Source organism: Corylus avellana, chromosome 5 (assembly GCF_965113065.1).
Source record: "Corylus avellana chromosome 5, dhCorAvel1.hap1.2, whole genome shotgun sequence".
NCBI lineage: Eukaryota > Viridiplantae > Streptophyta > Magnoliopsida > Fagales > Betulaceae > Corylus > Corylus avellana.
Window position 1 is genome coordinate 12,565,068 of NC_142494.1, and position 12,896 is coordinate 12,577,963.

At 34.8% G+C, this 12,896-nt stretch overlaps 1 protein-coding gene and 1 non-coding gene across 2 annotated transcripts; one reads left to right on the top strand and one right to left on the bottom strand.

The window, feature by feature from the left end:
- Positions 1 to 763: 763 nt before the first annotated feature.
- Positions 764 to 854, bottom strand: LOC132183520 (small nucleolar RNA snoR114). The gene has a single exon (XR_009440478.2). It is a non-coding gene; the product is annotated as a small nucleolar RNA snoR114 (small nucleolar RNA).
- A 1,634-nt stretch (positions 855 to 2,488) lies between these two features.
- LOC132181343 (peroxidase P7) lies at positions 2,489 to 4,398 on the top strand. The gene is made up of 3 exons (XM_059594523.2): positions 2,489 to 2,907; positions 3,011 to 3,202; positions 3,694 to 4,398. The coding sequence occupies exons 1-3, from the start codon at positions 2,695 to 2,697 to the stop codon at positions 4,243 to 4,245; spliced, it is 957 nt and encodes a 318-aa protein (XP_059450506.2). The 5' UTR covers positions 2,489 to 2,694; the 3' UTR covers positions 4,246 to 4,398.
- The last annotated feature ends 8,498 nt before the right edge of the window (positions 4,399 to 12,896 follow it).

A 12,896-nucleotide genomic window follows, 5' to 3' on the forward strand; every position in this document is an offset into this window, starting at 1 on the left:
AAATTGAAGGAGAAATTTTAGAAAACTCTCCTTAGCTTTTAGTCGTTTTGACACTACCCTTGAAGTTTAAAAACTTTCAATTTCTTTCAATTACCACATTCAGTTAAAAATTTTCATTAATTTTTGTCAAAATGCTCAAAATATTCCTGTGGTTTTAATTAAAAATCAAATTACGAAGACGTTGCAAAGATTTTTTTATATATGAAAAAAAAAAATTAAACACTTGAATCTTTACAATTTTTTTATTTATTTTCTTATAATAAAAAATAGGTATTTTAGGAACTTTGACAAAGATTTGATGAAAAAATTATAACAGAATTAGATAATTTAAAGAAATTAAAAGCTTTATACCCTTAATTGAGAAGTTTTTAAATTTCATAAGCACTTTCAAAACACATGAAAGTTTAGATAAATTTTGTGAAATTTCTCATAAATCAAAATAGTGTATAAATACTTAAAAGAATAAAATCAATTTTCTCTAAATTTTATCCATTATTCTAATAGTCACATCATAATTATTAGTTATTCATAGTGATGGTGGAGGTTCCATGTGCTGGTAAACGCTTACGCGACACCTCAGATTTTTTTTTTATTTTTTTAATTTTTATGTGTATAAGAGGGGACTTGAAATTCAAAGTAATGACCTCTATTTTATAAGGCGTGGTCTCCAACTAATTGAACAATTTTTGAGAACGACACCTCAAATTCACTCTGACGGGATAAAAATTAAAATTAAAAAATTATCTGACAGGATAAAAAAAATGAGCTCAGATGCATTATATTTCGTCTAAATAGTCAGACCAGTGGGTGATAGACCCTAATCATCACATCCAACGCAAAGTTCTTCACAGCTCAGAAAGAATGCACCATCCGGGAATCGAACCTGGGTCTCTACCGTGGCGGCAGGGTACTATTCTACCACTAGACCAATGGTACTTGTTGAGTTTCAAGTGCTGGTATCATTTAATATCATTATGGAGCAGAAGTTGGCCAAAATTCATTACCCAAAAGACTAAATGCATTAAAGCACTTTGTCTCTTATGCATTGGTGGAAGACTCATCATTTTTAAAGTTCACGCGGAGTAAAATGGAGGTACTTAAAAAGTCTTGGTATCTACTATATCTATACTTACATACATATATGTGGATAAAACAACGACAACTGTTGTAGTCATATCAATTAGGACCGACACCTCATCCATCCAACTCAGCACAAGAAAGAGGGAAAGAAGAACCCTCCTTCTAGCCTTATCCAACCTCATCATCACAACTCCTACAAGTTATCATTGTGTCTATGACTTTCCGCTTCTACAAATTAAACCAACTAATATTTCCCAACTTTAACTTCATAGAAAGAATAAATAAATGTATTTAATTATTTAATATTATTATTATTCAATCGTGTTAAAACGGTTTTCAACACAATGGATGTGATTTCTTCGGAGTCTCTAATACTAATTGAGCTCTGAAAGAGAATATTTAAAAGGTATGAGAAGATGTTTTTGTACCTTATGGTAGGGGTCTATTTATAGATTTGAGTAGTTGAAGTAGACTTGAACTAACTCTTCTTTTTTGAGTTGTGTTGCGAGTCTATGGTTGAGTTAGATTTAAGCTCCTATTTTTTTTTAGATTTTGAGTAGGACTTTTTCATTCCAACATTATCCTAATTATAATATATCTTCTTATTAATTAATAGCCCTTACTTATTAATTAATATCTTTGTGAGCTTATTTTTGGTCATTGGGCCCAGAATTTGGTAGGTCGCAGTATGAATTTATGCCCAACAGTTACGCCCAATTTCCTTAGCTAAGGTACTTGAGTAACCGGAATTTAGTCAAAGCCTTTTGACGGCTTGTTGTTTGACCTTGTCCAATACTTATGTCTCTCTGGTGAGTGTGGTTTGAGCCGTCAGTTGTAGCGATTTGGAGAGCACGACGACGACAACGTATTGAAGATCTGAAGAACGCACATTCACCATGAAGAAAACTATTCTAACAAAGCATTTCTTTAATTTTTGTTTTTTTCCCCCTTTTCCAAAGAATCCCGAAGAAATGAAAGTCTTTCTCCCCGTGAATACATCACGAGAATAGGCGTCCAGCTGATAGGGAAAAAAAAGAAAGCTATGAAAACGTCAAGCTCTTAGCTAGCAAACTTACCCAAGAAAAGATCAACAACGGTTAAAGAGGAAAAGAATATAATAAGCTTTTTTTAACTTGCTATTCATTTCAAATGGTGATGAGTAACCATACTGCATGTGCAATCCAAATTTCAGCGGGACCCCTCTTTTCACTATTATGTCTTGCAATGATTAATTAAATTAAAAAAAATATATAAATATATAGACAAGAATGGAAGGCCTAATTAGTGGGGAAAATGAAAGGTAGATAGATTGGAGGATCGATGGTTCACAAAGTCTTCTCCCTCGCTCCACCTTGATGTGTATTTTTGCATGCATATTAATTAAAATGTGAAGACTTGTACCCATCGATCGGTGGAAGACTTTCTTCCTTCACGTTTAATTAGAAGGTGATGATTCCAATCAAGCAAGCTACCAAAGCCGCGTTTGAGCAGCAAAGTTTGAAACTCTTTCACATGCAAACAATCTTTCCAATCTCCATGCACTTCTGAGTTTGTGTATAAATAGAGGAAACCTCGACCAAAGCTATATCAATAATATCGATCACTTCCATCACCATGGACACTCACTTGTTTGTTACAATCTTTTGTGCCCTCTCTGTTTTAGGCTGCGGCTTGGGCGCCAATGCACAACTTTCTCCCAACTTCTATGGAGCCCGTTGCCCTAGACTTCAAATCATCGTGCGAGACGCCATGAGGCAAGCTGTGATTAGGGAGCCACGTCTTGGTGCCTCTATTCTTCGCTTGTTCTTCCATGACTGCTTTGTTAACGTACGGACAAATCCCATTCATTTCATGGCTTCCTTTCTTATTTATAAATTATACATACATGCATATATTAACGAGGAAATTAATATATATTCTCATTCTGCAGGGCTGCGATGCATCACTTCTACTGGATGACACGCCCTCCTTCACAGGCGAAAAGAATGCTTTCCCCAATAGAAATTCAGCTCGGGGTTTCGAAGTTATCGACACCATTAAAACTCGTGTCGAAGCTGCCTGCAATGCTACTGTTTCTTGTGCCGACATTTTAGCACTTGCAGCAAGAGATGGAGTCGTCTTGGTATAATTACTACCCACTTAATTAATTCTCCTTCTTATTCAGTCACATCTGTGTTATATTATTTTAAAAGAATCAGTTAATTTGTTGAAATTTTCTTAAAATTATTTATAAAGCCCAGTAACACTTAATACTCATGAACGTTTTTATAAATGTGAGCTATTTATTTTTTTAATAGAAGTGTGTGTTTAGTATTGCGATTTTATAAACAAAAATTACAAAAAATTAAATATTTGAGATTACATTTTTAAAAAATTGCGATTTGAAATTGTAGAAAATCTGTATTTTCAAATCGTAAATAAGGACACAGAATTTGAAAAGTTAAACTATAATTTTAAAGGCCAAATTTAACTGTATTTTTAAAAATTACACATTTTAAAATCATACTTCTTGAAATCGAAAATTCAAACGGGCCATAAAATCAGGGTGTTTAATTATAATATTCAATAACAAATTAATTAATATATTTATTTTAATTTGCATTTTACTTTTAGCTGGGAGGACCCTCGTGGACGGTGCCATTGGGGCGGAGAGACGCCAGGACAGCTAGCCAGAGCGCAGCCAACGACCAACTTCCGTCTCCGTTTGCGGACCTTGGAACCCTCATCTCCAAGTTCGCGGCCAAAGGGCTAAATGCCCGCGACATGACCGCGCTCTCCGGTGGGCACACGATAGGCCTAGCCCGATGCACCACATTCCGGACCCACATATACAACGAAACCAACATTGACCCAAACTTTGCCACCACCCGAAGGGCCAGCTGTCCGGCTTCCGGCGGTGACGATAATTTGGCCCCGCTTGACTCGCAGACTTCCAACCGGTTCGACAACAGCTACTACAGGGACCTTGTGGGTAAACGCGGGCTTCTTCATTCGGACCAAGAGCTTTTCAATGCAGGCTCCCAGGATGCTCTGGTTAGGACCTATAGTAATAACGTTGCAGCTTTTGCTTTTGACTTTGCTGCTGCGATGCTGAAGATGAGCAAAATTACCCCGCTCACCGGGACTGACGGGGAGATTAGAGGGAATTGCAGGGTGGTTAACTGATCCTGATCATCACCTTTTAATAATTAAGGTCTAGCTAGCTTGGTCGGTCCATAATGGACGGGATTTTAATACTATTAATTTTGGTATTTGTAATTGTTGGGCCGAAAAAAAGGCAACCCCATGTAATATGGAGTTTTTGGGAAAAAGTTCCACAAACTACCAATTGTTTGCAGTATAGCTTTTTAATATTCAAAAAATACTAAAGTAGTCTCTTAAACTATCAAAATGTATAAAAAAGACCAATTATTTTTTAAAATTCCTATAATACCTCTATTCTTTTAACAAATAAAATAATAAAATAATTGTAAAAAAATCAAAAAAATACAAAAAAAAATCAGTGAAAAATACAAAAAAAAAAAAAAAAAAACCCAATGGGCGAATATATATATATATATATATATATATATATATATATATATATATTGGAAGAAATAATTAATTAGTCATTATAGTTAACCTAAATTACAAATTGCTTTATGTCGTGTTAAACTAAAATCAATGGGCAAATAAAAACAAATTTTTAACAAAATTTGACTCTAAGGACTAAATTGTTTTTTTTTTTAATATCTCAAAAACCGTACCTTCGATTTTACTTTAATATCATGAATAGTCACCGTAGTTGGCCTAAATATTTATTTATTCCATTTTTTTTTTTATATTTATTCGCCCATTGGTTTTTTTGTATTTTTTAAAAATTGTTTGATTTTTTGTACAATTATTTTATTATTTTATCTGTTGAAAGAATATGAGTATTATAGGAATATAAAAAAAAAAAAATAAGTAGCTTTTTTGATACTTTTTGGTAGTTTGGGAGTTACTTTAGTACCTTTTGAATATTAAAGATTATAGTACACACAACTGATAATTTGAGGGGTTTTTTTTTTATATTTTTCCAGAGTTTATATATATATATATAGAAAATTGAAGTGTTATAAAAATGCACGTGAAACTATCAATCTTCTTGTCATATAAAACAAACAACGGTAAATAATTTACATAAATACTATTAATTATACAAACAAATTGAAATTTTATACAAATAAAAAATATAGGCAAGAAATGAAACATGGGCCGGCGACATTTTTTGGAGTTGAATAACCAAGGAAAAAAAGACTTCAATTACCATCATAGGGGTGGCGAAATGGATACCTGACACAACCTGATTATGACTCGCGGGTGCCCATTACACGATTAGCCTATACACAAACACGACCCGTTTATCGGATCTGACACGATTATGACACAAAAATAGTCGGGGTAACCCAACACGACCCGTTTTACCCGTTTAAAATAACCGGGTCTAATCGGGTAGACACGATCCGATTACCCTAAACTATAAAATTAAAAAAAAAAAAAAAAAAAAAATCAAAAATCAAAAATCAAAAATCAAAATTGCATGATATCTGCACTGTTTTTCTTCTTCTAGATCAGTTTTCATACAAATGAAGAAGCTTCCACAAGAATATTAATGAGAAAGCTAAAGTGCCCGCAACGTGTATAAAATGATGCAGAAGATTGTTGCACACCTTAAGCACTAGGTGGGATAAAATTAAAATTAAAATATGTGATACCACAAGTATACATTGATGACCCATTACAATCATAACAGATGATCAAGAATGCCTCCAATTCTTGCCAGAAAAAATAGGAAAAATATTGAAGAGGTCCCTATTCCCTAAGATTTAACCTTTTATCAAAACAGTCCTTAATGTTTAAAATTAAACAAATCACTCTTTAAGACATGCTCTGCTATCACATTGTCCCCTTCATACATTTATAGTCATCGATACCTCATAAAGCATAAAGTCTAAGTAGGGACAAAACTAAAATTTCTATTTCAAAATGATCAAAATATGAATGAGATTGAGGGGTAAAATGTGTCAACATTTCCATCATAGCAATAAAGAAAAAGACAATAAAAAAAAAAAAGCTAACAAAAACAAAATAATAAAGAAAAAAAAAAGAAACAAAACTAAAAACTACATTAACATTAGATTCATAATTCATTACAAAATGCAAATTAGGTTCCCATGGGCCAATGGCTATTATGCCACTTCACTTGAAGTCTTGAAGGATCCATGAAGGCATCCATGATCCACCCATGTAATCAAAGTCCAAAGATATGAATTATAAAACACTACAAAATACAAATATGATCATTTTAAGAAATATTAATATGTTGTGCTCCAGATGAATTTGGAATGTCACAGGAAATTTTCAAAACATCATCTTCTTTGCCATCCAAGTCCAACTTCATTTGTGCGAGTTCTATATCAAAAAATAAGAAAAATTAGTGTTCTTTTATTATAATGTAGTAAAAAATAATACAAGTAAACGAAGAAATTAAATATGCAAATAACTAATATTACGATATTACCTTCATCTCTATATAACCAATCTCTAGTGCAAACTAATGCCTCAACAATATCAGGCTTGAGTGAGCTCCTATATTGATCAGCCACACATCCACCAATGCTAAAAGTGGATTCCGAAACAACAGTAGAAACATAAATACTCAAAACATCACGAGACATAGCAGCTACTTCAGGATAGCGAAATTGATTTCCTTTCCAAAATGAAAGGATATCAAATGTATCATCCAAATCCACAGACCTAGGTTCCTCCAAATAAATGTCCAATTGATTCTTTTGAAAATTAATATCATCTCCAGCAAATGCTAAATAGTCCGACATGAAACAGAGAGAATATAAACATAAATAATTAAGAGTATATATATAAAAAATACTAAGTTACTAACAAGATAAGAAATTAATGATATTATTCACCTTTTGCCAAGATAGTTTTGCTCTAGGTACTTGGGACCGCCGAACAGTTATGGAGCATGAACTTGAAGTATTAGAAGAAGCACTATACTCCATAAAAAGGTCCTTTATTTTCCTACAAACATTCTCGAACTGTATAGAATCCATAACTCCATAGATCTTAGTATAGTAATAATTTACAAGATGAAGCTTGTAACGAGGATCTAATATAACTGCTATGGCCAACACTGCACTTAATTCTAACCAATATTTCTCAAATTTAGAGATCATTTGAGTTGCCATTAATCTCTTATGCTCATTTTCACTCACAAGGTCTTCCTTCAACGATACATAAATCATGGCAACTACGGAAAAGTATAAGTTGGCAGTGGGATACTTAGTACTAGAAAAAACACATGTAGCTTCGTAAAAGCAAGATAAGAAACTACTGATATCACCGACATTTTCCTACTCAAGTGCAGTAGGACAATGCGGCTTATAGTTTGAATCAGTCATCACCAAATAACTAAAAGCACTCCTATAGTGAATAACACTCTCAAGCATAAGATAGGTAGAATTCCATCTGGTTGGCACATCTTGTTTTAACCCCTTATGACTGTCCAATGACATTTGATTTATCGCATGAAGAAATTTTTGTTTTCGCCCTTGTGATCTCTTAACATACTTCATGCTATCTCGAATCTCCTCGATAGCATCATCGATTTCTTTTAATCCATCTTGCAGAATTAAATTAAGAATATGGGCACAACAACGCATATGAAAGAACTCACATTCACAAAGAATGGCTTTCTTAATGTTCAGTGTTTGCTTTAATAAGTCAACACAACGATCATTGGCAAAAACATTGTCTAATGTTATAGTGAAAATCTTGTTCTCAATCCCCAACTTTTGTAGCAAATCATATATCTTTTCTTTCAAAGAAACACCATCATGTGGTGGGGGCATAAATGAAAAGTTTAACATCATTTTAGTTAATACCCAATCTTTGTTAATAAAATGTGCAGTAAGGCACATATACCCATCAGTTGTCAAAGAAGTCCGCATATCAGATGTTAAACAAATCCTCCCAGGACAAGCATGCAACATAGAGTTAATCATTTCTTTCTCCCTCATATGCATCTTAACCAAATTTGCCTTAGCAGTATTTCTAGATATAGATGGTACATCACCACGCAAGTACTGATGTAATTGTCTTACATCATCATATTCAACAAATGAAAAAGACAAATTATGCTTAATAATCAAAGCAACCAACAATTCTCTATATATTTTGAGATCAAATTTAGAGTCACTTACTAACAGAGATCTTGCTTTCCCAGTTAAGAGCATTTGCCCAACATCACGAGTGTTTGCCCTCGCCCCCGGAAAGTTGAATGTGTTTTCTCAAATTTTCAGTTGCATATGAATTTTGAGCCTTGTATTTATTACCACATGTCTTGCATTTTTCCCATACCTCCGGGTCATTTGGATCAGCATTAGGAATAACATCATAAAATTGCCAAACAGTTGAGGTCTTCCTCCGCTTCTTTTCCTTTTTGTTACTCCCACTCCCCACAGAAACAGAGTCATCTTGTAGTGAATGTAATTCGACCACATCGTCGTCAATGCCGAATGCATCTTCAACAAGTTCTTCAATATTCATCTACACACATAATCATTAGTTAAAGTATATGACTATATGCTATATAACTATAAATTGAATATTTAAGAATAAATTAAAAGCTATATATAGCTAAGTGAAATAAAATTCTAAGTGAAATAAAATAATCCAAGGCAAACAAATTCTCTATATGCCCACTTATGCAAATTCTAAGTGAAATAAAATTATCTGTATGCCCACTTATACAAACAAATTCTCACAGACGCTGTGTCTAGAAGTTTACTCGTTAAACATATGTACATATTCCAATAATTCCTCCTAAATCCTAATAAATTATAGTAACTCATCTCCTTGTTATCACAAGCACCAGGAATTCCCAAAATACAGATGTTTGTACTAGCTAGGTGAGAATTTATATATAAACATGTCCTTCATGCAGATTATGAGAATGCTTCCTCTCCAAATATGATTCAAAAATACAGTAATTAAGTACAAAAAAAGAATATGTACAAAAAACAGGTGTCGAAAAATAACCCCACACAGAACTTAATTAAGGGATAAACACGATGACTACCTATTTGGGCATTTTCACAAACACTTTCCTGGTACATTTAACTCCACCAACCAACAGAACCCATGGATAAAGCCAGACCAAGGCTTGGGGGGGGGGGGGGGGGGCAAACTAAACGAACTAGTTCGCAATAGAATCAAGTAAGGCCTGAGCATCTTCCACGAAATTCATCAAAAACAAAGAAACAAAAGCTAAGTATTTCAATAATACAGCTTGGCAGTTATAAACATCTTACCTTAAAGACAACACTCACATCCAATTATATAGATAGAGACTAGAGATAGTAAGAGACATACCGCCATACTAGAGACAGAGAGGCGTGGCTGACGGCGAGGAGGCGTGGCTGACGGCGTGGTGACTCAATGAGGACGGCGAGTCGATGACGGTGAGGATGCCTTGGCCCTTGCTAACGCCTAACGGCGACAGTGAGGAGGGAGACTCGAGAGAGAGAAAGAGAGAGAGAGAGAGAGAGAGAGAGAGAGAGCCAAGACTCGAGAGGGAGAGTGAGAGTAGGGCAGGCAATTTTGACACGACCCGCAAACTCGACACGAACACGACAAGAAAAAACAGGTATTGGGTTTGGACTTATCGGGTTCGGGTCGTAATCGGGTCTACCTGATTAAGACCCGGTAATTTTGTGTCTGGCGGGTCGACCTGCCAGGCCTGGTTTTTTTTTTTTTTTTTTTTTTTTTTATATAATTTTGTGATAAGGCAGAGTCACTCTGCCTCTCCTCTCTCACTCCGTCACTCGTCATTCAGTAAAGTAACTCAACCTAACCTAAAGGCTCTGCCTCTCGGTCCTCTCTCACTCATCACCGACTCACCGGTCACTCTCTCAGTCTCTCAGCTTGCTCTCTCAAGTGACAGTCTCGGTCTCTCACTCTCCCTCCATCTCCCGACTCTCCCTCTCGAGTCTCGGCTCTCTTGGGTCTCCCTCCTCACAGTCGCCGTTAAGCGTTAGCAAAGGCCAAGGCATCCTCACCGTCGCCTCCGCGCCGTCCTCATTGAGTTACCTTCGCCGTCATCCACGCCTCCTCGCCATCAGCCTCGCCTCTCTGTCTCTGGTCTGGCGGTATGTCTCTTACTCTCTCTAGTCTCTATCTATGTAATTGGATGCAAGTGTTGTCTTTAAGGTAAGATGTTTGTAACTGCCAAGCTGTATTATTGAAATACTTAGCTTTTGTTTCTTTGTTTTTGATGAATTTCGTGAAAGATGCTCAGGCCTTACTTGATTCTATTGCGAACTAGTTCGTTTAGTTTGCTCCCCCCCCAAGCCTTGGTCTGGCTTTATCCATGGGTTATGTTGGTTGGTGGAGTTAAATGCACCAGGAAGGTGTTTGTGAAAATGCCCAAATAGGTAGTCATCGTGTTTATCCCTTAATTAAGTTCTGTGTGGGGTTATTTTTCGACACCTGTTTTTTGTACATATTCTTTTTCTGTACTTAATTACTATATTTTTGAATCATATTTGGAGAGGATGCACTCTCATGATCTGCATGAAGGACATGTTTATATATAAATTCTCACATAGCTAGTACAAACATCTATGTTTTGGGCATTCCTAGTGCTTGTGATAACAAGGGGATGCGTTACTATAATTTATTAGGATTTAAGAGGAATTATTGGAATATGTACATATGTTTAACAAGTAAACTTCTAGACACAGCGTCTATGAGAATTTGTTTGTATAAGTGGGCATACAGAGAATTTTATTTCACTTGGAATTTATTTCACTTAGAATTTGCATAAGTGGGCATATAGAGAATTTGTTTGTTTTGGATTATTTTATTTCACTTAGCTATATATGGCTTTTAATTTATTCTTAAATATTCAATTTATAGTTATATAGCATATAGTCATATACTTTAACTAATGATTATGTGTGTAGATGAATATTGGAGAATTTGTTGAAGATGCATTTGACATTGACGACGATGTGGTTGAATTACATTCACTACAAGATGATTTTGTTTCTGTGGGGACTGGGAGTAACAAAAAGGGAAAGAAGCGGAGGAAGACCTCAACTGTTTGGCAATTTTATGATGTCATTCCTAATGCTGATCCAAATGACCCGGAGGTATGGGCAAAATACAAGACATGTGGTAATAAATACAAGGCTCGAAGTTCATATGGAACTCGGAATTTGAGAAAACATATTCAAGTTTGCGCGGGGGGGGGGGGGGGGGGGGGGCAAACACTCGTGATGTTGGGCAGATGCTCTTAACTGGGAAAGCAAGATCTATGTTAGTTAGTGACTCTAAATTTGATCCCAAAATATATAGAGAATTGTTGGTTGCTTTGATTATTAAGCATGATTTGCTTTTTTCATTTGTTGAATATGATGGTGTAAGACAATTACATCAGTACTTGCGTGGTGATGTACCATCTATATCTAGAAATACTGCTAAGGCAGATTTGGTTAATATGCATATTAGGGAGAAAGAAAGGATTAAATCTATGTTGCATGCTTGTCCTAAGAGGATTTGTTTAACATCTGATATGTTGACTTCTTTGACAACTGATGGGTATATGTGCCTTCCTGCACATTTTATTAACAAAGATTGGGTATTAACTAAAAGGGTGTTAAACTTTTCATTTATGCTCCCACCACATGATGGTGTTTATTTAAAAGAGAAGATATATGATTTGCTATAAGAGTGGGGGATTGAGAACAAAATTTTCACTATAACATTGGACAATGCTTCTGCCAATGATCGTTGTGTTGACTTATTAAAGCAAACACTGAACATTAAGAAAGCCCTTCTTTGTGAATGTGAGTTCTTTCATATGCGTTGTTGTGCCCATATTCTTAATTTAATTGTGCAAGATAGATTAAAAGAAATTGATGATGCTATCGAGAAGATTCGAGATAGCATGAAGTATGTTAAGGGATCACAAGGGAGAAAACAAAAATTTCTTCATGTGGTAAATCAAATGTCATTGGACAGTCATAAGGGGTTAAAACAAGATGTGTCAACCAGATGAAATTCTACCTATCTTATGCTTGAGAGTGCTATTCATTATAGGAGTGCTTTTAGTTATTTGGAGATGATTGATTCAAACTATAAGATGCATTGTCCTACTGCACTTGAGTGGAAAAAGGTGAGTGATATCAATAGTTACTTAGCTTGCTTTTACGAAGCTACATGTGTTTTTTCTGGTACTAAGTATCCCACTGCCAACTTATACTTTCCCGTTGTTGCCATGAATTATGTATCCTTGAAGGAAGACCTTGTGAGTGAAGATGAGCATAAGAGATTAATGGCAACTCAAATGATCTCTAAGTTTGAGAAATATTGGTTAGAATTCAGTGCAGTGTTGGCTATAGCATTTATATTAGATCCTCGTTACAAGCTTCACTTTGTAAATTATTACTATACGAAGATCTATGGAGTTATGGATTCTATATAGTTCGAGAATGTTTGTGGGAAAATAAAAGACCTTTTTATGGAGTATAGTGCTTCTTCTAATACTTTAAGTTGAAGCTCCATAACTATTCGGCGATCCCAAGTACCTAGAGCAAAACTATCTTGACAAAAGGTGAATAATATCATTAATTTCTTATCTTGTTAGTAACTTAGTATTATATATATATATATATATATATATATATATATATATATATATATATATATATATATATATATATATATCAGGGATCAAACCAAATTGGTTCCACCATCTGGCAAACCAAAGG